Genomic DNA, 24,579 nt, shown 5'->3' on the forward strand with positions numbered 1-24,579 from the left:
GAGTGGGGCCCTGCTAAGGTTCTCTTTGATGTAGTAAACTAGGATAGTTCAGGCCTGTGGGGGCTTCCCTGACACGCGTGTCTCGTCCTGCACTGTGGATCAGCAGGAGCCTGCAGCTACTCATGGTGGTGACCCGAGTGTGGAGTTTGAGGAGCCAAGCTCATCTATAGCCACGCCCACTGCATGTCACCTCAAAGCGTCTGCTGATTCGCCACGCCTCCACATGACGTCATCTAATCATCGGGCGTTGTTGTGCGACTGCGCAGTGTCCCTGTTACCGGCACAGTACAACCAGACCGAACTGACGGCATCATGTCGGGCCAGTGGCCACAAAGCACGGCCAGGGGACGAGACTTCAACAGCATCATCCAGGCCTGCAGCGGCAACATCCAGAGGATCACCAACAACAGTGAGCGGGGCTGGGCGGCATGTCGTCCTGGTGACAGTGCGGCCATAGCTGTCTCGGGCTCTAGGAGTAGTGGCGGTGCCTGTGTGGCCATCCACTATAGGACCCGCACAGTACATGGGCAGGAAGTGTACAGTGTGTCTTCCCAGCAATGATGGCATATCCTGCTGCGAGCTCCCTGTCATCAGCCATGGCCACCATCCTGCAGCTAGAGGTGGACCAGGAGCAGTGTGGATCGTGGGTGAGAAAGTGTGGACCAGGGGAGAGTGGGTTGGGGGTGAGGAAGTGTAGATCGTTGCGTGGGTTGGGGGTGAGGAAGTGTAGATCGGGGCGTGGGAGCGTGGGTTGGGGGTGAGGAAGTGTAGATCGGGGCGTGGGTTGGGGGTGAGGAAGTGTAGATCGGGGCGTGGGTTGGGGGTGAGGAAGTGTAGATCGGGGCGTGGGTTGGGGGTGAGGAAGTGTAGATCGGGGCGTGGGTTGGGGGTGAGGAAGTGTAGATCGGGGCGTGGGTTGGGGGTGAGGAAGTGTAGATCGGGGCGTGGGTTGGGGGTGAGGAAGTGTAGATCGGGGCGTGGGTTGGGGGTGAGGAAGTGTAGATCGGGGCGTGGGTTGGGGGTGAGGAAGTGTAGATCGGGGCGTGGGTTGGGGGTGAGGAAGTGTAGATCGGGGCGTGGGTTGGGGGTGAGGAAGTGTAGATCGGGGCGTGGGTTGGGGGTGAGGAAGTGTAGATCGGGGCGTGGGTTGGGGGTGAGGAAGTGTAGATCGGGGCGTGGGTTGGGGGTGAGGAAGTGTAGATCGGGGCGTGGGTTGGGGGTGAGGAAGTGTAGATCGGGGCGTGGGAGCGTGGGTTGGGGGTGAGGAAGTGTAGATCGGGGAGTGGGAGCGTGGGGTTGGGGGTGAGGAAGTGTAGATCGGGGAGTGGGAGCGTGGGGTTGGGGGTGAGGAAGTGTAGATCGGGGAGTGGGAGCGTGGGGTTGGGGGTGAGGAAGTGTAGATCGGGGAGTGGGAGCGTGGGGTTGGGGGTGAGGAAGTGTAGATCGGGGAGTGGGAGCGTGGGGTTGGGGGTGAGGAAGTGTAGATCGGGGAGTGGGAGCGTGGGGTTGGGGGTGAGGAAGTGTAGATCGGGGAGTGGGAGCGTGGGGTTGGGGGTGAGGAAGTGTAGATCGGGGAGTGGGAGCGTGGGGTTGGGGGTGAGGAAGTGTAGATCGGGGAGTGGGAGCGTGGGGTTGGGGGTGAGGAAGTGTAGATCGGGGAGTGGGAGCGTGGGGTTGGGGGTGAGGAAGTGTAGATCGGGGCGTGGGGTTGGGGGTGAGGAAGTGTAGATCGGGGCGTGGGTTGGGGGTGAGGAAGTGTAGATCGGGGCGTGGGTTGGGGGTGAGGAAGTGTAGATCGGGGAGTGGGAGCGTGGGTTGGGGGTGAGGAAGTGTAGATCGGGGAGTGGGAGCGTGGGGTTGGGGGTGAGGAAGTGTAGATCGGGGCGTGGGTTGGGGGTGAGGAAGTGTAGATCGGGGAGTGGGAGCGTGGGTTGGGGGTGAGGAAGTGTAGATCGGGGCGTGGGTTGGGGGTGAGGAAGTGTAGATCGGGGAGTGGGAGCGTGGGTTGGGGGTGAGGAAGTGTAGATCGGGGAGTGGGAGCGTGGGGTTGGGGGTGAGGAAGTGTAGATCGGGGAGTGGGAGCGTGGGGTTGGGGGTGAGGAAGTGTAGATCGGGGAGTGGGAGCGTGGGGTTGGGGGTGAGGAAGTGTAGATCGGGGAGTGGGAGCGTGGGGTTGGGGGTGAGGAAGTGTAGATCGGGGCGTGGGTTGGGGGTGAGGAAGTGTAGATCGGGGAGTGGGAGCGTGGGGTTGGGGGTGAGGAAGTGTAGATCGGGGAGTGGGAGCGTGGGGTTGGGGGTGAGGAAGTGTAGATCGGGGAGTGGGAGCGTGGGGTTGGGGGTGAGGAAGTGTAGATCGGGGAGTGGGAGCGTGGGGTTGGGGGTGAGGAAGTGTAGATCGGGGAGTGGGAGCGTGGGGTTGGGGGTGAGGAAGTGTAGATCGGGGAGTGGGAGCGTGGGGTTGGGGGTGAGGAAGTGTAGATCGGGGAGTGGGAGCGTGGGGTTGGGGGTGAGGAAGTGTAGATCGGGGAGTGGGAGCGTGGGGTTGGGGGTGAGGAAGTGTAGATCGGGGAGTGGGAGCGTGGGGTTGGGGGTGAGGAAGTGTAGATCGGGGAGTGGGAGCGTGGGGTTGGGGGTGAGGAAGTGTAGATCGGGGAGTGGGAGCGTGGGGTTGGGGGTGAGGAAGTGTAGATCGGGGAGTGGGAGCGTGGGGTTGGGGGTGAGGAAGTGTAGATCGGGGAGTGGGAGCGTGGGGTTGGGGGTGAGGAAGTGTAGATCGGGGAGTGGGAGCGTGGGGTTGGGGGTGAGGAAGTGTAGATCGGGGAGTGGGAGCGTGGGGTTGGGGGTGAGGAAGTGTAGATCGGGGAGTGGGAGCGTGGGGTTGGGGGTGAGGAAGTGTAGATCGGGGAGTGGGAGCGTGGGGTTGGGGGTGAGGAAGTGTAGATCGGGGAGTGGGAGCGTGGGGTTGGGGGTGAGGAAGTGTAGATCGGGGAGTGGGAGCGTGGGGTTGGGGGTGAGGAAGTGTAGATCGGGGAGTGGGAGCGTGGGGTTGGGGGTGAGGAAGTGTAGATCGGGGAGTGGGAGCGTGGGGTTGGGGGTGAGGAAGTGTAGATCGGGGAGTGGGAGCGTGGGGTTGGGGGTGAGGAAGTGTAGATCGGGGAGTGGGAGCGTGGGGTTGGGGGTGAGGAAGTGTAGATCGGGGAGTGGGAGCGTGGGGTTGGGGGTGAGGAAGTGTAGATCGGGGAGTGGGAGCGTGGGGTTGGGGGTGAGGAAGTGTAGATCGGGGAGTGGGAGCGTGGGGTTGGGGGTGAGGAAGTGTAGATCGGGGAGTGGGAGCGTGGGGTTGGGGGTGAGGAAGTGTAGATCGGGGAGTGGGAGCGTGGGGTTGGGGGTGAGGAAGTGTAGATCGGGGAGTGGGAGCGTGGGGTTGGGGGTGAGGAAGTGTAGATCGGGGAGTGGGAGCGTGGGGTTGGGGGTGAGGAAGTGTAGATCGGGGAGTGGGAGCGTGGGGTTGGGGGTGAGGAAGTGTAGATCGGGGAGTGGGAGCGTGGGGTTGGGGGTGAGGAAGTGTAGATCGGGGAGTGGGAGCGTGGGGTTGGGGGTGAGGAAGTGTAGATCGGGGAGTGGGAGCGTGGGGTTGGGGGTGAGGAAGTGTAGATCGGGGAGTGGGAGCGTGGGGTTGGGGGTGAGGAAGTGTAGATCGGGGAGTGGGAGCGTGGGGTTGGGGGTGAGGAAGTGTAGATCGGGGAGTGGGAGCGTGGGGTTGGGGGTGAGGAAGTGTAGATCGGGGAGTGGGAGCGTGGGGTTGGGGGTGAGGAAGTGTAGATCGGGGAGTGGGAGCGTGGGGTTGGGGGTGAGGAAGTGTAGATCGGGGAGTGGGAGCGTGGGGTTGGGGGTGAGGAAGTGTAGATCGGGGAGTGGGAGCGTGGGGTTGGGGGTGAGGAAGTGTAGATCGGGGAGTGGGAGCGTGGGGTTGGGGGTGAGGAAGTGTAGATCGGGGAGTGGGAGCGTGGGGTTGGGGGTGAGGAAGTGTAGATCGGGGAGTGGGAGCGTGGGGTTGGGGGTGAGGAAGTGTAGATCGGGGAGTGGGAGCGTGGGGTTGGGGGTGAGGAAGTGTAGATCGGGGAGTGGGAGCGTGGGGTTGGGGGTGAGGAAGTGTAGATCGGGGAGTGGGAGCGTGGGGTTGGGGGTGAGGAAGTGTAGATCGGGGAGTGGGAGCGTGGGGTTGGGGGTGAGGAAGTGTAGATCGGGGAGTGGGAGCGTGGGGTTGGGGGTGAGGAAGTGTAGATCGGGGAGTGGGAGCGTGGGGTTGGGGGTGAGGAAGTGTAGATCGGGGAGTGGGAGCGTGGGGTTGGGGGTGAGGAAGTGTAGATCGGGGAGTGGGAGCGTGGGGTTGGGGGTGAGGAAGTGTAGATCGGGGAGTGGGAGCGTGGGGTTGGGGGTGAGGAAGTGTAGATCGGGGAGTGGGAGCGTGGGGTTGGGGGTGAGGAAGTGTAGATCGGGGAGTGGGAGCGTGGGGTTGGGGGTGAGGAAGTGTAGATCGGGGCGTGGGTTGGGGGTGAGGAAGTGTAGATCGGGGCGTGGGGTTGGGGGTGAGGAAGTGTAGATCGGGGCTGGGGGTGAGGAAGTGTAGATCGGGGCGTGGGGTTGGGGGTGAGGAAGTGTAGATCGGGGCGTGGGGTTGGGGGTGAGGAAGTGTAGATCGGGGCGTGGGGTTGGGGGTGAGGAAGTGTAGATCGGGGCGTGGGGTTGGGGGTGAGGAAGTGTAGATCGGGGCGTGGGGTTGGGGGTGAGGAAGTGTAGATCGGGGCGTGGGGTTGGGGGTGAGGAAGTGTAGATCGGGGCGTGGGGTTGGGGGTGAGGAAGTGTAGATCGGGGCGTGGGGTTGGGGGTGAGGAAGTGTAGATCGGGGCGTGGGGTTGGGGGTGAGGAAGTGTAGATCGGGGCGTGGGGTTGGGGGTGAGGAAGTGTAGATCGGGGCGTGGGGTTGGGGGTGAGGAAGTGTAGATCGGGGCGTGGGGTTGGGGGTGAGGAAGTGTAGATCGGGGCGTGGGGTTGGGGGTGAGGAAGTGTAGATCGGGGCGTGGGTTGGGGGTGAGGAAGTGTAGATCGGGGAGTGGGAGCGTGGGTTGGGGGTGAGGAAGTGTAGATCGGGGAGTGGGAGCGTGGGGTTGGGGGTGAGGAAGTGTAGATCGGGGCGTGGGTTGGGGGTGAGGAAGTGTAGATCGGGGAGTGGGAGCGTGGGTTGGGGGTGAGGAAGTGTAGATCGGGGCGTGGGTTGGGGGTGAGGAAGTGTAGATCGGGGAGTGGGAGCGTGGGTTGGGGGTGAGGAAGTGTAGATCGGGGCGTGGGGTTGGGGGTGAGGAAGTGTAGATCGGGGAGTGGGAGCGTGGGGTTGGGGGTGAGGAAGTGTAGATCGGGGAGTGGGAGCGTGGGTTGGGGGTGAGGAAGTGTAGATCGGGGAGTGGGAGCGTGGGTTGGGGGTGAGGAAGTGTAGATCGGGGCGTGGGGTTGGGGGTGAGGAAGTGTAGATCGGGGCGTGGGGTTGGGGGTGAGGAAGTGTAGATCGGGGCGTGGGGTTGGGGGTGAGGAAGTGTAGATCGGGGCGTGGGGTTGGGGGTGAGGAAGTGTAGATCGGGGCGTGGGGTTGGGGGTGAGGAAGTGTAGATCGGGGCGTGGGGTTGGGGGTGAGGAAGTGTAGATCGGGGCGTGGGGTTGGGGGTGAGGAAGTGTAGATCGGGGCGTGGGGTTGGGGGTGAGGAAGTGTAGATCGGGGCGTGGGGTTGGGGGTGAGGAAGTGTAGATCGGGGCGTGGGGTTGGGGGTGAGGAAGTGTAGATCGGGGCGTGGGGTTGGGGGTGAGGAAGTGTAGATCGGGGCGTGGGGTTGGGGGTGAGGAAGTGTAGATCGGGGCGTGGGGTTGGGGGTGAGGAAGTGTAGATCGGGGCGTGGGGTTGGGGGTGAGGAAGTGTAGATCGGGGCGTGGGGTTGGGGGTGAGGAAGTGTAGATCGGGGCGTGGGGTTGGGGGTGAGGAAGTGTAGATCGGGGCGTGGGGTTGGGGGTGAGGAAGTGTAGATCGGGGCGTGGGGTTGGGGGTGAGGAAGTGTAGATCGGGGCGTGGGGTTGGGGGTGAGGAAGTGTAGATCGGGGCGTGGGGTTGGGGGTGAGGAAGTGTAGATCGGGGCGTGGGGTTGGGGGTGAGGAAGTGTAGATCGGGGCGTGGGGTTGGGGGTGAGGAAGTGTAGATCGGGGCGTGGGGTTGGGGGTGAGGAAGTGTAGATCGGGGCGTGGGGTTGGGGGTGAGGAAGTGTAGATCGGGGCGTGGGGTTGGGGGTGAGGAAGTGTAGATCGGGGCGTGGGGTTGGGGGTGAGGAAGTGTAGATCGGGGCGTGGGGTTGGGGGTGAGGAAGTGTAGATCGGGGCGTGGGGTTGGGGGTGAGGAAGTGTAGATCGGGGCGTGGGGTTGGGGGTGAGGAAGTGTAGATCGGGGCGTGGGGTTGGGGGTGAGGAAGTGTAGATCGGGGCGTGGGGTTGGGGGTGAGGAAGTGTAGATCGGGGCGTGGGGTTGGGGGTGAGGAAGTGTAGATCGGGGCGTGGGGTTGGGGGTGAGGAAGTGTAGATCGGGGCGTGGGGTTGGGGGTGAGGAAGTGTAGATCGGGGCGTGGGGTTGGGGGTGAGGAAGTGTAGATCGGGGCGTGGGGTTGGGGGTGAGGAAGTGTAGATCGGGGCGTGGGGTTGGGGGTGAGGAAGTGTAGATCGGGGCGTGGGGTTGGGGGTGAGGAAGTGTAGATCGGGGCGTGGGGTTGGGGGTGAGGAAGTGTAGATCGGGGCGTGGGGTTGGGGGTGAGGAAGTGTAGATCGGGGCGTGGGGTTGGGGGTGAGGAAGTGTAGATCGGGGCGTGGGGTTGGGGGTGAGGAAGTGTAGATCGGGGCGTGGGGTTGGGGGTGAGGAAGTGTAGATCGGGGCGTGGGGTTGGGGGTGAGGAAGTGTAGATCGGGGCGTGGGGTTGGGGGTGAGGAAGTGTAGATCGGGGCGTGGGGTTGGGGGTGAGGAAGTGTAGATCGGGGCGTGGGGTTGGGGGTGAGGAAGTGTAGATCGGGGCGTGGGGTTGGGGGTGAGGAAGTGTAGATCGGGGCGTGGGGTTGGGGGTGAGGAAGTGTAGATCGGGGCGTGGGGTTGGGGGTGAGGAAGTGTGGATCGGGGCGTGGGGTTGGGGGTGAGGAAGTGTGGACCGGGGCGTGGGGTTGGGGGTGAGGAAGTGTGGACCGGGGAGTGGGGTTGGGGGTGAGGAAGTGTGGACCGGGGAGTGGGGTTGGGGGTGAGGAAGTGTGGACCGGGGAGTGGGGTTGGGGGTGAGGAAGTGTGGACCGGGGAGTGGGGTTGGGGGTGAGGAAGTGTGGACCGGGGAGTGGGGTTGGGGGTGAGGAAGTGTGGACCGGGGAGTGGGGTTGGGGGTGAGGAAGTGTGGACCGGGGAGTGGGGTTGGGGGTGAGGAAGTGTGGACCGGGGAGTGGGGTTGGGGGTGAGGAAGTGTGGACCGGGGAGTGGGGTTGGGGGTGAGGAAGTGTGGACCGGGGAGTGGGGTTGGGGGTGAGGAAGTGTGGACCGGGGAGTGGGGTTGGGGGTGAGGAAGTGTGGACCGGGGAGTGGGGTTGGGGGTGAGGAAGTGTGGACCGGGGAGTGGGAGCGTGGGGTTGGGGGTGAGGAAGTGTGGACCGGGGAGTGGGAGCGTGGGGTTGGGGGTGAGGAAGTGTGGACCGGGGAGTGGGAGCGTGGGGTTGGGGGTGAGGAAGTGTGGACCGGGGAGTGGGAGCGTGGGGTTGGGGGTGAGGAAGTGTGGACCGGGGGGAGCGTGGGAGCGTGGGTCGGGGGTGAGAAAGTGTAGACCGGAGCGTGGGTCGGAAAGTATAGATCGGGGCGTGGGAGCATGGGTCGGGGGTGAGAAAGTGTGGACCAGGGGGAGCGTGGGTCGGGGGTGAGAGTGTAGACCGGGGCGTGGGAGCGTGCGTCGGGGGTGAGAAAGTGTAGACCGGAGCGTGGGTCGGAAAGTATAGACCGAGGGGGGAGCGTGGGTCAGGGGTGAGAAAGTGTAGACTGAGGGGGGGGGGTTGGGGAGTGTGGACCTAGAGTAGCAATGCTGTGTGAGTGATGGAAACGTCTGACCTACAGGTGACTGATACGGACTTCTTATCACGTGCCAGGTGTGCCCGCTGCTGGCCAAGGCCCTGAATTTGTGACTGAGGAGGTGCGTGTGGCACAGTGCCATGCTTCTCTAAGGCCAGGTTCACACGAGTGTATGCAAAATCCTTGAGACGGTTACAGTTGTCCATTTTGATATCCAGATCTGACTTTTTTCTCTTCTGCGGACCATCCATAGTTCTATCTTTTTAACATCTTTATGGCATACAGTATTTACATGAACAATTTAATAAATATATATTTTTTTTTTACACACACGACCATCAGTAAAAACATTCATGTGAGCTCCCACCCTGACGCGCGCTGGTCCATGTGAGTGTATGATGGCGGCTTTCACACTTTATCAGCTGCACACATTCATATTCCTACAGCGAAAGGTCACAGTTCTATCTCCTATTAACACCAGGGATATAGCTGACGTCTACACAAACTCTAAGGCATGCTGACTAGGCACGGTGCCCCACTGAGTTGTTGTTTTTGGAGCTCTAGGCACCCCCCAAAGGTTCAGTGTATAATAGAGCTGTGTATGTCTGGACATTGGTGTTCACCTTCCCAGTAGCAGCTTGTGCCTGTAAGCTCATGGCTATACACAATACATGGGGGTCTCTCCCCTGCAAATGACACATCGATAGAGATAAGCCGCTGACAAGTCACCGCTCTTCTGTCACCGTTCAGATTAAATGTACGCCTGGCCGAATGCATGTACAGTATTTGGGGGGATGGAGGAATAGTGGTCATCAGGAGGTGGCTGTGTCCTAACAGGGGTCTATCTGCAGTAGTTTGTACTAATTGCTTTATAGAAGTTTTCTCAATGAGCCCAGGGTGGGGTAATAAAAATCATGCTAACTTTTTGGGCTGGTGCTGCCCCTCCACACTCGATAAGTATCCCCCACCAATCTTGGCGCATCAAAATCTGGAGTGGGCACCACGTGACTGCTGCAGCTGATTGGTGCCCACAGCAGTCATGTGACGCCTACGCTCCAGATATTAATGATCGGAGACTGGTGGGGAACTTGCCCGTGGGTGTAGCGGAGTGGTCTCAATCTGGAAGGTGAAAATCGGATTTTTTTTTTTCTTTTTTACTCCACCCTTTACCCATTGAGAATGATTTTGATATATTTTTATTTAAGTAGGGGAAGTGTCTGCTAAGTTGTGGTTGAGTTGTCACGGCCCTCAGCTTCTCCTGCTTGATGTTCTCCTTCCTCCCCGCAGCTGCTCAGATCCGGACCTTGTTGCATCAGCTTGGAACCAGTGATGATTCTAGTAAACTCCAACAGAACCTGTAAGTCCTGCGCCGGCGCACTGATCTATACCACAGAACGTATGCAGCCCTTTCCTGATGGCTTGTAGTTTAACCCATCATCTTTCCCTACGCACAGCCAACAGATTCAGCACTCCACCAATGTTTTGGCCAAGGAAACCAACACTTACCTGAAAAATCTTTCATTTGTTCCAACACCATTGTCTCCCACGGAACAGGTACCGTACTCCTTTTCCTAAAATTGCAGTATAACCAATTCCCTATAATTTAAGATGATGCGATCTATATATCACCATAGCAGATTGCTGTAAAACCCTCCAGCGCCATACAGCTTTCTCTCCATCTATCTGCTGAGTGTTTGTAAAGTCCTTGATACTGATTACCTGCCCTTAGGGAAGGTCACCAATATCAGATCAGTGGGGTCCGACACCCCCACCAATAAGCTGTTGCCATATGTAACCATAGTGCCGGCCGGATCTGTGCGGCTCTGCGCCTAGGCATTTGATTAGTGATATCGGTCACTATGTGATGTCCCTTTCTTCCAGCGTCAGCAGAAACTGCAGAAGGAGCGTCTTATGAATGACTTTTCCACTGCTCTGAACCACTTCCAAGCTATCCAGAGACAAGTGTCCGAAAAGGAGAAGGAGACGGTAGCGCGTGCCCGAGCTGGCTCTCGTCTGTCAGTAAGTCCAGGTTCTAGTATATCTGCTGAAATAGGAGGAATAGGCACGGTTCTCTTGCGTTTCAACATGCCTATATTCTCATAAGGGAGAACTCTACTGCTCTGGAATTGGGCCTCTGAGATAACTCATGTGACCACTGCAGCCTGTGATTGGCTGCAGTGCTCATGAAACATCATTGTCATATGAAGCCAGGTTATGCAAAGACCAGCAAACAAGTTTTGGACATGGTAGGAGAGTTATTAATATATTTTTTTTCTTTTGGCCATTGTAAACTTCATGAAGTTTTCCTTTTGATTAGCAGTTGGCCATGTTGCTGTTGTTCCATAGGAAATCCACAAAAAGTGGGGTCGTAAACGTAATGGCACAATTCCTTCATTACCAATGTGCCACATAAACTGACTTGCTTTGGATTTCAGATCCGCAGCGCTGATCAGTTTGTGTGGATTCCAGCCAGGTATTTTCTGCAGCATATGTATTTGGGAAAATCCTATCCCCTTTGCTGTTACTGTAACTTGATGCGTTTTCTGCTCCTTGTGGACAGACCGTAAGGGGGTCACTCACACATCAGATGAGTGCAATCTGATGTTTTATCGGATAGCACTTGAACCAATATTATACTATGGGGCAGTGCTGATGAGTGTTGTTTTTTTTTTTTTATCTTCTTTCCCCCATACCGATGCGGCATGAGAAAACAATTGCAGCATGCTGTGATTTGATAGCACATGCCCATTAAAATGTATGGAAATGATCGGACTGCGCTCGGATGACATCAGAGTGCAGTCTGATTTCCGTGGAATCGTACAATGGAGGACTTCTCTTCTCCATCTTCTCTTCATCTGTGTTATGATTCTTTCATCTGAGAGAATCCGATCACACTAAGCTGACACCTGGATCAGAGTTTGATCTGTCTGTCATTACCATAATCAGATTCTCTCGTAGATGAAGCTGTATGCCCGTGTGACCCTGCATAGGCATTATTCTGCTGCTGTGTGGGATGAGATCATAGCTCACTGTCGTCAGTGTAGACCTAATCCTTGGAGTTGAGTAGACGTGGCTTTGAAACTGATCAGGAATCACTTGTTGGATATTGCAGCTCATGTGCATTCAATGGATGTTACATGGAAAGTGTATGTACTCGGCACTCAGAACATTGCCTTAGTAGGTACCTGACGCGGGAAACGTTACCAGCTCCCCTCTCCTCCTGATGCGGAAGTGACAGGTGTTGTAGAACCCAGGGCTGTGGAGTCGGTAAGCCAAACCTGCGATTCCGACTCCGACTCCTCAATTTCCCTTACACCGACTCCGACTCCCACACATATTGCTTATATTTAAGTGAAAAATTTATTGTAGTACAATGTGAACCTCAGACATTTACCGTAATCATTTTTATGATCCAATAATCAAGATATTTAGATAGAACAGAATATATATTGGTGTACTACCCGGTTTTCATTCTTTTTGGTACAGATACGATATGGATAGACAGATATGGATAAATGGATACATAGAGCAGATTTCTAATCTGCTTTTGCTATTGAAAACATTATCTATGAGCTCAAAAACCTTTCAGGTGATGCAGTTTTTTAAAAAGCTGATCTGCTTTTGCAACTGAAAAACGTATCCTCGAAAAACGCTGTGTGTGAATGTAGCCTTAGATCAGGAATAGAACAGTCATTTATAGGACATTTCATAACTTTCCCAAACTCCTATGAAAAAATATTCAGCATATTCTGCATTGAACTACTGTACCCAATTTATTATATATTTTAGGAGTCGGTCCATTTTATTCCGACTCCACCAAAATGAGCACCGACTCCGACTCCACAGCCCTGGTAGAACCCTTTGAAGACTAAAATAGCTTATTTAGGGTTATAATTGGGCTAGATGTTATATATGTGCATAGGAAGACCAATGTCTCCCAAGCCACAGTACTCTGTATCAGCTGTTTTTACATACTGACAGACCTCAGTTCATTTCTTTTTTCTAAGGGTGATGAGCGGCAGAAGGAAGAACCGCTGGTTTCATTTGACAAGTAAGTGTCACACTAGGTGATCGGCTGACAATGACTTTATCTATAGTGGACATTTACAGAGGGTATATCGAATATGTCTGTGACATGTGAGAAGAACTTATTGATGACATTGGTCCACGACAATAGGGTTTAAGGCTAAGGAAACTTCTTCTGTCCCGGTCTCCTCTTCCGCATACTCGGACAAGGGAATTCTCAGACACCGGTTGTGCAGATTTTGCAGCTCGGCAGCTTTTAGCACAAACTGTTTCCTTTATTGGAAATCTGACCGAACTCTGAGCAGTGATTTACATAGGACTCGTGGGCATGGCAGCCACTCCATATGCCGCTTTATGTGGAGGTGAAAGACCACCTCCATTACACTGACGGTACAGTACAGCCTCCCTCACCTCTATAGGTGCCCTGTTCTAGTTTTGTACACCATTGAATTGTATATACCCGTGTATATAAGACCAGGTTTAGCTGAGCATATTAAAAAAAAAAATAAAAAATTATCCAGAAAACTCCGTAATTGTTTTTAATCTGTATTCCATCCATGTGTCCATTTCTTCCTTGTGGCATTGATATTTATTCTTCATTGGTATAAAGTACAGTTTCCTATGTTAATAATGGCAATATATCCTAAACAAACGGCTGTGCACACGTCCTTATAGTACACTTGTCTGAACAAGCCCCAAAACTGCACAGTATCGGAACTCTGATCAGTACCAAGGAGGTTTCTTTGCTCTCTAAAGATTGTGAATTCTTAATTGAGTGTAAGGCTAGTTTCACACTAGCGCTTTTGAGCGCAGCGACGGCCTGCGCACGGCCGTCGCTGCGCTCAAAAGCGCTAGTGTGAAACTAGCCTTAGTCATAGACCTCGGTAATTTCCCAAGCCATTCTAGATACTTATGATATCTGATGCGCATGCGCACACCTGCAACTTCGTGTCATTTACTAGATTTGACTTTCTTTTTTTTTTCCCTAAGCAATGAAGATTGGAACCAAATGCAAAGCCAAGAGGAAGATCCTGGAATCACAGAACAAGACTTGGAACTTATAAAAGAGAGAGAGAGTGCAATCCAGAAATTAGAAGTAAGGTCCATTTCTATTTTCTATCATATCTTGTCCATAGTTTTAATGTAGCTGTACAGACTGCTAATGCTCTCTACGCTTCCTTCCAACAGGCAGATATTCTTGATGTGAATCAGATTTTTAAAGACCTGGCAGTAATGATACATGACCAAGGAGAAATGATAGGTAAAAATCATTGACTTTATTTTATGCTACAAATAGAAAAAAGAATATAAATTAATAAGGGTATATTGTAATATCAGCAATGCTCCAGATACGGTACTCATCCAGTTTACAAGATGTTGCCTTACTAAAAAGAGACAATGGAAAATAATATAAGTGCACCGTAACCTCCCATCCGAGGGGCATTTCAGGGTTTCTATGTCAACTGAGGATTCTTATTTTAATAACTAGGTGGTATGATTTAAGGACCCATTTCACCTTACTACATATGGATGTAGGCACTCTGCCAGTCAGGAGTATTAACCCATCTGTGCTCCCTGACGTACAGGTATGTTAGTCGGGGTGCCAGTGTATGAAGCGTTCTAAGCCCACTACATAGAGGGCATATTATGGCACCGGCCTGTAAGGGCAGTTATCTGCAGTAGGTGTGATCGCTGCTGTGCCATCTATGTACCTGCCTCTATCAATCTCTGACAGCGGAATTTAAATAATGCTTGTGCTCATTTCCATCATCTTGGTACTAATCTGAAGCTCAGGGGCCCAAGGGGTAAGAGGGCCCACTATTGACTTCAATACAGGTACAGGAGTTGTGCATTATGATAAGCTATTGGGCTGTACGTGGCCCATATGATGTTCTTGCAGAGAGGCCTCTTTTGTCTTTGACCACTACTGACTTACACTATGTATAATATTTTGGTATTGCAGTATAAGCAGTCAAACGACCGCAGGTTAAAGTCTTCTAGGGGGCTAAACAAGTAAAAAAACAAGTGTTTAAAATAAAGGTTTAAAAAATACAATACATATAAATAGTATTACCACATTCCTAGAAGTTTGGTGTCTAAAAATATAAAAAAAAATGAATAAAATATGCATTGAAAACAGAAAATCAATATTAAGTGATCAATATGATGTATGTCCCCCAAAATGGTATTAATAAAAAGTTAGGTTTCCAAGCAATTATTCAAATTTCTCTATCACCCCTTGAGCCTAATTCATTTTTTTTTTCTCTTTTTTGCAGATAGTATAGAAGCCAATGTTGAGAGTGCAGAAGTTCATGTAGAAAGAGGAACGGAGCAGTTACAGAGAGCAGCCTATTACCAGGTAAGCAGCACTGCTGTCTGTTAAAAAATAGGCAACACTTAGACCAAAGCTATGGTATTATTGTTATTGTATTTCTATAGCCTTTTCAAAAATTAATGATACTTTTTGTTTTTTTATTAATTTGAGTGTGCACAATATAAATTGTAATCCATACAGAGTAGCTGTATAGCATCTTATTTTTACGGATACATTGCAATTCTTCCTGTTCCCGCAAATAAACATTGTATTCACATCTTGGAAAGGAGTCCTCACTTGGGGAGGGGACTCAGGAGCCGAATTCCCTTAACGTGTTGCAGATACCGACTAAATCATGTAGTCAGCATTTGTCTATAACAGCCACAGCTTGCACAGAGTTTTGGCCCTGGTTGGTAAAGGAGTATTCCCATCTCCAAGATCCCATCCCTATATATGTTACGATCACTAACTGTCACTTTAGGGCATGGAGAGCAGTGAATATTCATTCTCTTAAATTTAGCGGGCACATGTGATCACCCGGCCGCTGCAGGAAGCCGGCAGCAGCGACTACAGTCATGGCCTAAAGTTTTGAGAATGACACAAATATTAATTTTTACAAAGTCTACTGCTTCATTTTTTCTAATGGCAATTTGCATATACTCCATAATGTTATAAAGAGTGATCAGCTTAACAGCAATTACTTGCAAATTCAATATTTGCCTAGAAAATGAACTTTATCCCCCAAAACACATTTCAACATCATTGCAGCCCTGTTTTAAAAGGACCAGCTAACATCGTTTCAGTGATTGCTCCATTAACACAGGTGTGGGTGTTGATGAGGACTGGAGATCAATCTGTCATGATTAAGTAAGAATGACACCACTGGACACTTTAAAAGGAGGCTGGTGCTTGGCATCATTGTTTCTCTTCTGTTAACCATGGTTATCTCTAAAGAAACACGTGCAGTCATCATTGCACTGCACAAAAATGGCCTAACAGGGAAGAGTATCGCAGCTAGAAAGATTGCACCTCAGTCAACAATCTATCGCATCATCAAGAACTTCAAGGAGAGAGGTTCCCTTGTTGCCAAAAAGGCTCCAGGGCGCCCAAGAAAGACCAGCAAGCTCCAGGACCGTCTCTTAAAAGTGTTTCAGCTGCGGGATCGGGCTACCAGCAGTGCGAGCTTGCTCAGGAATGGCAGCAGGCAGGTGTGAGTGCATCTGCATGCACTGTGAGGCGGAGACTCTTGGAGCAAGGCCTGGTCTCAAGGAGGGCAGCAAAGAAGCCATTTTTCTCCAGGAAAAACATCATGGACAGACTGATATTCTGTAAGAGGTACAGGGAGTGGACTGCTGAGGACTGGGGTAAAGTCATTTTCTCTGATGAATCCCATTTTCGATTGTTTGGGACATCTGGAAAACGGCTTATTCGGAGAAGACCAGGTGAGCGCTACCACCAGTCTTGTCTCATGCCAACTGTCAAGCATCCTGAAACCATTCATGTGTGGGGTGGCTTCTCAGCCAAGGGAATGGGCTCTCTCTCAGTCCTGCCTAAAAACACAGCCATGAATAAAGAATGGTACCAGAATGTCCTCCAAGAGCAACTTCTCCCAACCGTCCAAGAGCAGTTTGGCGATCAACAATGCCTTTTTCAACATGATGGAGCACCTTGCCATAAAGCAAAGGTGATAACTAAATGGCTCAGGGAACAAAACATAGAGATTTTGGGACCATGGCCTGGAAACTCCCCAGATCTTAATCCCATTGAGAACTTGTGGTCAATCATCAAGAGACGGGTGGACAAACAAAAACCTTCAAATTCAGACAAAATAAAAGCATTGATTTTGCAAGAATGGACTGCTATCAGTCAGGATTTGATCCAGAAGTTGATTGAGAGCATGCCAGGGAGAATTGCTGAGGTCCTGAAGAAGAAGGGTCAACACTGCAAATATTGACTTGCTGCATTAACTCATTCTGTCAATATAATCTTTTGTTACTCATAATATGATTGCAATTATATTTCTGTATGTGATAAAAACATCTGACAAACACACATAAAAACCAGAGGCCAGCAGATCATGTGAAAATATATTAGTGTCATTCTCAAAACTTTTGGCCATGACTGTACTGTGCCCTGCTATTAAAGATCAATGAATATTCACTGCTCTGCATGCCCATAGGAGTGGAGAGCAGTGAATATTCATTCCTTTAAGTAGCAGGCACTCTGTCAAGCCCAGCTGCTGCAGGAAGCCTGCATCTGACAGCGTGTGTCCACTATTAAAGAGAAATTAATATTCACCACTCTCCACTCCCATGGGGCTGGAGAGCAGTGAATATTAATTTCTCTTTAGCAGCAGCAGCCAGCTCCTGCCTCCTGTGACCCTCTGCTCTGCCGGTTCCACCTCCTCCCCGTTCAGAGCAGGTACATCCAGACTATAAGACACACCCCCCTTTTCCTTCAAATTTTTTGAGGGGAAAAAAGTGAGTCTTGTAGTCCGAAAAATACGGTACTCTGAAATCCCTCTCAGATTTGTTGGCAGCCTTCTTGGACTTGGGTGGACACACAATCACTCTGCGTTTGGGTAGGAGAAATCCCAGAAGCCCCATGTAATGTTGATGTGATTCACTTTTTAAATTTATTTTTAAACCAGTAGTATAGTAATTTATGTATCCAAGTTATACTCATCATCAATTACACTTGCGTCTCCTGGACATAAGGCAAACATGAGGCTGGCACTGCATCGTATTATTAGGGGATGCTAAACATGGAAGCTTTTGTTGAATAACTTTTTTTTTTTTTTTCAGAAAAAGTCCCGGAAGAAGATTTGCATCATAACGCTGTTCCTTGCTCTTGTAGTGGTTATACTGGCAATTATTATATGGTTGTCTGTGCGGGCCTGATCCGTGTGTCCAAGCACAGGAATGTCCCCTAATCTTTTGGGTATGCCTCCCACCGATCTGTAAATATAGACTTCCTAGTGCCCAAAAATCCACTACCACCCCCCAGAGTGAATGTAAAGGGTCAATGGTCTAAAAAAAAAAAAGTTTGAGACGTGGGATTTGGAGAAGGTTTAGTATATGTGGAGTAGTATGAATATCAAAATTAAAGGGTAGAGTTAGACCTAGTTATTTATCTGTCCAGCTGACTAATGGCCCGTGTGCAGCGTCACCCTCTGGATTCCTACTGGTTTTGTCATACACCGCACACTATGACTTGGGTCTTATTAAATAGACACTACGTTGATCTTTCATTCAGCTGCTGTGCACCTCTTGGCTGTCGACCAGCCCTCTATAGATACTGTCTCACCTTTGAACCATTGGTAATCAGCACAGCCTTACTTCCTTTTGGTGACTGCCCTTAGGTTGTATATAAAATATATATATAGCTTTTTTGTGTTTAGAAATCTGACGTTCATCAGCTCGTATCAGTAATAAATACAAGGAGCCCTTTGATATTTTCTAATACTGCACAGCTGTAATGGATTATTCTTATGACGTGTGTGCTTTATGTATACACATTAATGCCTGAGATTATTGTATATACTTTATCTCATTACCTTTCTTTCTACTTTTTGATGTTGATGGGCCACACAGAGGAGTAGTAATATATATGTATAGGGGTAAAATCTGAAAACTGTATTAAACATGGATAAATCTGTTGTCTTCATTGCTTGATTTGTGGGGACAGAGAACAGACGAGAGGTAGCAGATTTGGCATGGACATGGTCCACAAGTAAAGCTGTCCTACTCCTGATCATATCTGATGAACCTAACGCTTTCAACTTGATCTAATGTGCATGGGGGGCTTGCCAATGGCAGATGGCTGGGGAAAGGATTGAGCATGGTGGATGTAAACATGCCCTATCCTTTGCTTGCAATCTTCCAGATATTGGCACTCATCTTTGGAGAATTGCTGTATATGGGAGCGGTGTGTATATATAATATCAAGAAAGGGCCTGTATCTTGTCCGAGTAATGCAAGGAATCACTAACCCAACTAGTCTGAAAGAATTCTGTTATGTTGTGACTGGACCCGATCCTGGTCTTAGCTCTATATACACAGCCTTTTTACTGCAACCCTCCACCCTTAGTGTACTTTTTTTTTTTTCCAAAAGGGCTGGTGTAAAGACAAAGAGAACACTGTGTTATGTGGTGAACACATACTTACCTGCATTAAAATGGCAGTAAAAGGACCTTATTTGCCATTTTAAAATGACAGCAAAATTCCCACTGGTGACAGTTGTGTATGACCAGTTTTGAAACTGATCGGCTGTCAATTAACCCCTTAACTGCTACTGTCAATCGTGACAGCGATATCTAAGCGGTTATAAGACCCCCTTGACAGGATCAATAACAGAGAATCATAGAATGTTACAATTGGAAGGGACCTCCAGGGTCATCATTTCCAACCCCTGGCTCAATGAAGGAGTCACTCAGTCATCTCAGACAGATGTCTGTCCAGCCTCTGAAGACTTCCATTGAAGGGTGTTGATCATTGTCATGGTACCCTGAGGTCACGGATAAGCCCAGGGTACAATGGCTTGTAAGATCCTGCTATAAGCTAGGTCTCATGCACTCCGGTACCCGAGTACTGCACTGCATGAAATCAAAGTAAAAAGTAAAATAAAATATGCAAGGCAAAGAAAAAACCCTTTCACCAATAAAAATGCAGCCTTTGTGCTTAAACAAAAAAGGGTACACATACTTGATATTGTTGCATCTGGAACAATCCAATCTAGAAAAACATAAAAAAGTTGCTTTTTCATTATACTGACATCCAAAAAGTTGAATAAAAAGGTATGTATGAAAATGCCAAAAAACAAGACCAAATATGACTCAATTGGCAAAAAAATATAAAGTTATAGCTCTCAGGCTGTGTGCCCACGTAGCGATTTTTAAGCGTTTTTGCCGCGATTTTCGGCGCAAAAACGTTTAAAAATCGTGCACAGAACGCCCCCCCATGCATTCCTATGGCATTCCGCAGATGCTGTGCTAATGCTGCACTTTTTTCTGCGGCGGAATCGCATCGCGGAAAAAATCGCAGCATGCTCATTCTTTTGTGCAGAATCGCAAAGAATTGCCGCGATTCCGCACCCATAGGAATGCATGAGAATCGCTTACTTCCCGCCTGGGACAACCTAATAACGTTAAAAAAAAAAAAAGTTAAAATAATTTTAAAAAAAATCGCTAAATAAATTTAAAAAAAAAATATTCCCTAATAAATTCATTTTTTGGAAATAAAAAAAAACAAACAAAAGTATATAAATTTGGTATCGCCGCGTCCGTAACGACCTTCCCTATAAAACTGTCCCATTAGTTAACCCCTTTAGCGAACCCCTTAAAAAACGAAGCAAAAAATAATGATTTATTATCATACCGCTGAACAAAAAGTGCAATAACGCGCAATCAAAAAGACGCATATAAATATCCATGGTACCGCTGAAAACGTCAGCTTGTTCCGCAAAAAACGAGCCGCCACACAGCATCATCAGAGAAAAAATAAAAAAGTTATAGCTCGCAGAATAAAGCGATGCAAAAATAATTTTTTTATATAAAATTGTTATTGCATAAAACCGACAAAACATAAAAAAATGACATAAATGAGGTATCGCTGTAACCGTACTGACCCGAAGAATAAAACCGCTTTATCAATTTTACAGCACACGGAGCGGTGTAAACGCATCCCCCAAAAGAAATTCATGAAACGCTGGTCTTTGTTCATTCTGCGTCCCAAAAATCGGAATAAAAAGCGATTAAAAAAGTCACGTGCCCGAACATGATACCAATAAAAACGTCAACTCGTCCCGCAAAAAATAAGACCTCACATGACTCAGTGGGTCAAAATACGGAAAAATTATAGCTCTCAATATGTGGTGATGCAAAAACTATTTTTACAATAAAAAGCGTCTTTTAGAGTGACACAGCTGCCAAACATAAAAATAGTAAATCAAACCCCCCGTTATCACCCCCTTAGTTAGGGAAAAATAATAAAATAAAAAAAATGTATTTATTTCCATTTTCCCATTAGGGTTAGGGCTGAAATTAGGGTTAGAGGTGTGTTGGGGTTAGGGTTGGAGTTAGAATTGGGGGGTTTCCACTGTTTGGGCACATCAGGTGCTCTCCAAATGCAACATGGCGTCTGATCTCAATTCCAGCCAATTCTGCGTTGAAAAAGTCAAATGGTGCTCCTTCCCTTCCAAGCTCTGCCATGCGCCCAAACAGTGTTTTACCCCCACATATGGGGTATCAGCCTACTCAGGAGAAATTGCAAAACAACTTTTGGGGTCCAATTTCTCCTGTTGCCCTTAGGAAAATAAAAAATTGGGGGCAAAAATATCATGTTTGTGGAAAAAGATGGATTTTTGGTTCTTACCGTAAAATCTCTTTCTTGGAGCCTTCATTGGGGGACACAGAATACCATGGGGTGTATGCTGCTGCTGCTAGGAGGCTGACACTATGCAAAAACAATAAAATTAGCTCCTCCCCGGCAGTATACACCCACCGACAGGCACCAAGCACCTCAGTTGGTGAAAAAGCAGTAGGAGAAGCAACGAGAAAAAACTCGAACCATATGTACCAACCCAACAGGGGACTCTAAGACCCAACACGGTACAACTGAAACAGGGAGGGTGCTGTGTCCCCCAATGAAGGCTCCAAGAAAGATTTTACGGTAAGAACCAAAAATCCATCTTTCTTTATCGCCTTATTGGGGGACACAGAATACCATGGGACGTCCCAAAGCAGTCCCAAGGGTGGGAACAGCAAAAAGGAACGAAAGTAACCGAAAGGCTCAGGTCGGCCGGTGAGCCACCGCCGCCTGCAGAACTTTCCTACCAACCACAGCATCAGACGAGGCCTGGGTATGAACCCAGTAGAACCTCGTGAAGGTGTGCAAAGATGACCAGGTTGCAGCCTTGCAAATTTGCATGGCCGAGGCCTGGTGACGAGCAGCCCACGAAGCCGCCACAGCCCGGGTGGAATGAGCTCTCACTCCCGGAGGGGGCCGCTTTTCCTGAAGACGATACGCTTCCAGAATGGTAGAACGAATCCAGCGAGCGATCGTAGATTTGGAAGCCGGAAGGCCCTTCTGGCGACCTTCAGAGATGATTAGCAAGGAATCGGACAGACGGAAGGAAGAGGTCCTGGCAAGATAGACACGCAGGGCTCTAACTACGTCCAGTTTGTGGAGAGACTTCTCAAGAGGATGAGATGGAGCCGGACAAAAAGAAGGAAGGACGATATCCTCATTGATATGGAAAGCGGAAACCACCTTTGGAAGAAAAGAAGGAACGGGCCTGAGGACGGCTTTGTCCTGATGGAGAATGAGGTAAGGGGAACGACATGACAAGGCCGCCAATTCAGAAACTCTTCTGATGGAGGAAATGGCGATCAAAAAGGTGACCTTCCAAGAGAGAAGGGACAAAGGAATGTCCTGGAGAGGCTCGAACGGCGCCTTCTGGAGCGCGCTAAGAACGAGGTTGAGATCCCACGGGTCTATTGGCGAATGATGAGGGGGAGCCACGTGGGAAACCCCTTGTAGAAAGGTCTTGACCTGTGGTAGAGAAGCTAGCTCTCTTTGGAAGAGGATAGAGAGAGCGGAAACCTGGCCCTTGAGCGTACTGAGGGACAGACCCGCGTCTAACCCAGCTTGAAGAAACCCTAGGATAGACGGGATAGAAAACGACATTGGGAAGACTCTTCTATCATCGCACCAACGGAAAAAAGCCTTCCAGTACCTATAGTAAATGCGGGAAGAGGCTGGTTTCCTGGCTCTGATCATAGTTTGAATAACCTGACTGGACAGACCTGATTCCTTCAGAATTGCGGTCTCAATGGCCATGCCGTCAAACTCAGAGACTGAGAATTCTCGTGGTAAAGGGGGCCTTGCGAGAGAAGGTCTGGACGGTCCGGAAGCCTCCAGGGAACGTCCGCGAGCATGTTGACCAGTTCCGCGTACCAAGGCCGTCTTGGCCAATCTGGAGCAACTAGAATCACTGGTACGCCTTCCGATTTTATCTTTTTGACCACCCTAGGGATCAATGCCAGAGGCGGGAACAAATACGGAAGTTGAAACTGGGACCACGGAGTCACCAGTGCGTCGCATGCGACGGCTAGAGGGTCCCTGGACCTGGCTACGAACTGCGGCACCTTGTGGTTCATCCGAGATGCCATGAGATCGACATCCGGGGTGCCCCAACGGTCGCATATCTGAGAGAAAACCGCGGGGTGCAGGGACCATTCGCCGGACGCTAGGCCATGGCGACTCAGAAAGTCGGCTGCCCAATTTTCCACCCCTGGAATATGGACGGCGGAGATTGTCGGAACGTAACGTTCTGCCCAGCGGAATATCTTGGCCACTTCTGACATTACCTGTTTGCTGCGCGTACCCCCCTGATGGTTTATGTACGCCACGGCCGTGGCGTTGTCCGACTGAATGCGGACCGGCTTGCCGGAAAGGAGGGGCTGCCAGTGAAGAAGGGCCAGGAAAATCGCCCTGATCTCCAAAAGATTGATTGGAAGGAGAGACTCCTGTGGCTTCCAGCGTCCTTGGGCCGCTTTCTGATGGAACACGGCTCCCCATCCTAGAAGGCTCGCATCGGTGGTGATGATTTGCCACTGAGGCGGAAGGAAGGACCTCCCTTGGAGAACTGACGCTGGCCGTAGCCACCAAGTGAGAGACTGCCTCACTCTGAGAGGAAGCCGAATAGGACGGTCCAAGGACATCGTGGTCTTGTCCCAGGCTGAAAGCAGAGACAGCTGGAGAGGGCGAAGGTGATACTGCGCAAAGGGCACTGCCTCCATGGAGGCCACCATCTTCCCCAGGACCTTCATGCCGAACCGAATGGGAATGGGAGCAGGCCTCTTGAGAGTTTTGATGCACTTGGACAGAGTTGTAAATTTTTCCTTTGGAAGAAAAACACGGGCTAGCTCCGTGTCGAATTCCATACCCAGAAAGGTCAGACGCTGGGTGGGGACCAGAATGGACTTCTCCTTGTTGACTAGCCAACCTAGGCGGCTGAGAGTGTCCAGGGTTATCTGAAGGCTCCGGAGACAGTCCTGGCGAGATGAACCCTTGATCAAAAGATCGTCCAGATAAGGGATGATGAGGATCCCTCTGGAGCGAAGGATGGCCATCACAGTCGCCATCACCTTCGTGAAAACCCGGGGCGCTGAAGCCAGGCCGAAAGGAAGAGCTGTGAACTGAAAGTGGTCTCCCTGAAACGCAAATCGAAGATACTTCTGATGTTGCACACATATTGGAATGTGGAGATAGGCATCCCGAATGTCCACCGAGCAGAGAAATTCCCCGGGCTCCATGGAAGCAATCACCGACCGAAGAGACTCCATCCTGAAATGGAGAATCTTCACGTGGCGATTGAGCAATTTGAGGTCCAGAATAGGACGAAGAGAGCCGTCTTTCTTCGGGACTACAAAGAGATTGGAGTAGAACCCGGAAAACCGTTCGTCTGAGGGAACGGGAACAATGACTCCGGCGGAAAGAAGGGAGGAAATGGCCTGCAGAAAACCCGGAATCTGGGCCCGCTGTCGCGGAGGCCGAGACCGGAAAAACCGTCTGTTCGGGAGTGAAGCAAATTCGATTTTGTAACCGGATGCGACGAGTTCTCTGACCCAAGCGTCGTCTACAACGGACAGCCAAGCATCCGCGAAAAAGGAAAGTCTGCCGCCCACCCTGGAAGAAATTCCAGGTGGGGGTGACCCGTCACTTAGACGAAAATCTGCCGGAATTGGCTCCTGCAGATCTGGAATATTGTCCTCTAGATCTCCAGCGAGGAGCGGGTTTGTAGGAAGGTTTCCTCTGATCCCGCTCCCTGGTGGCAGGCGGCCGATCCTGTTGAGTGGCTCTCTCCGTGGCAGAGAAGGGACGAAAAGGCCTGAATGGTCGAAACCCCCTTCTGTTGAAGGGACGTTTTGGTCGAGACTGGGGAAGCGAAGTACTTTTGCCTCCAGTGGCATCGGAAATTATCTGATCCAGCTTTGCTCCAAAGAGCCTAGAGCCATGGAATGGCAGATTGGTAAGCGACTTTTTCGAAGTAGTGTCCGCATTCCATGACTTTAGCCAAAGGACTCGGCGTACAGCTACTATGTTGCTGTTAGCCC

At 50.9% G+C, this 24,579-nt stretch overlaps 1 protein-coding gene across 1 annotated transcript; it reads left to right on the forward strand.

The window, feature by feature from the left end:
- Positions 1 to 228: 228 nt before the first annotated feature.
- STX12 (syntaxin 12) lies at positions 229 to 18,117 on the forward strand. The gene is made up of 9 exons (XM_073563663.1): positions 229 to 409; positions 9,410 to 9,479; positions 9,577 to 9,676; positions 10,004 to 10,141; positions 12,130 to 12,173; positions 13,139 to 13,244; positions 13,337 to 13,409; positions 14,425 to 14,507; positions 17,267 to 18,117. The coding sequence occupies exons 1-9, from the start codon at positions 313 to 315 to the stop codon at positions 17,360 to 17,362; spliced, it is 807 nt and encodes a 268-aa protein (XP_073419764.1). The 5' UTR covers positions 229 to 312; the 3' UTR covers positions 17,363 to 18,117.
- The last annotated feature ends 6,462 nt before the right edge of the window (positions 18,118 to 24,579 follow it).

The sequence above is a fragment of the Dendrobates tinctorius genome, unplaced genomic scaffold (assembly GCF_039654945.1).
Source record: "Dendrobates tinctorius isolate UK_male_01 unplaced genomic scaffold, ASM3965494v1 ptg000015l, whole genome shotgun sequence".
Classification (NCBI taxonomy): domain Eukaryota; kingdom Metazoa; phylum Chordata; class Amphibia; order Anura; family Dendrobatidae; genus Dendrobates; species Dendrobates tinctorius.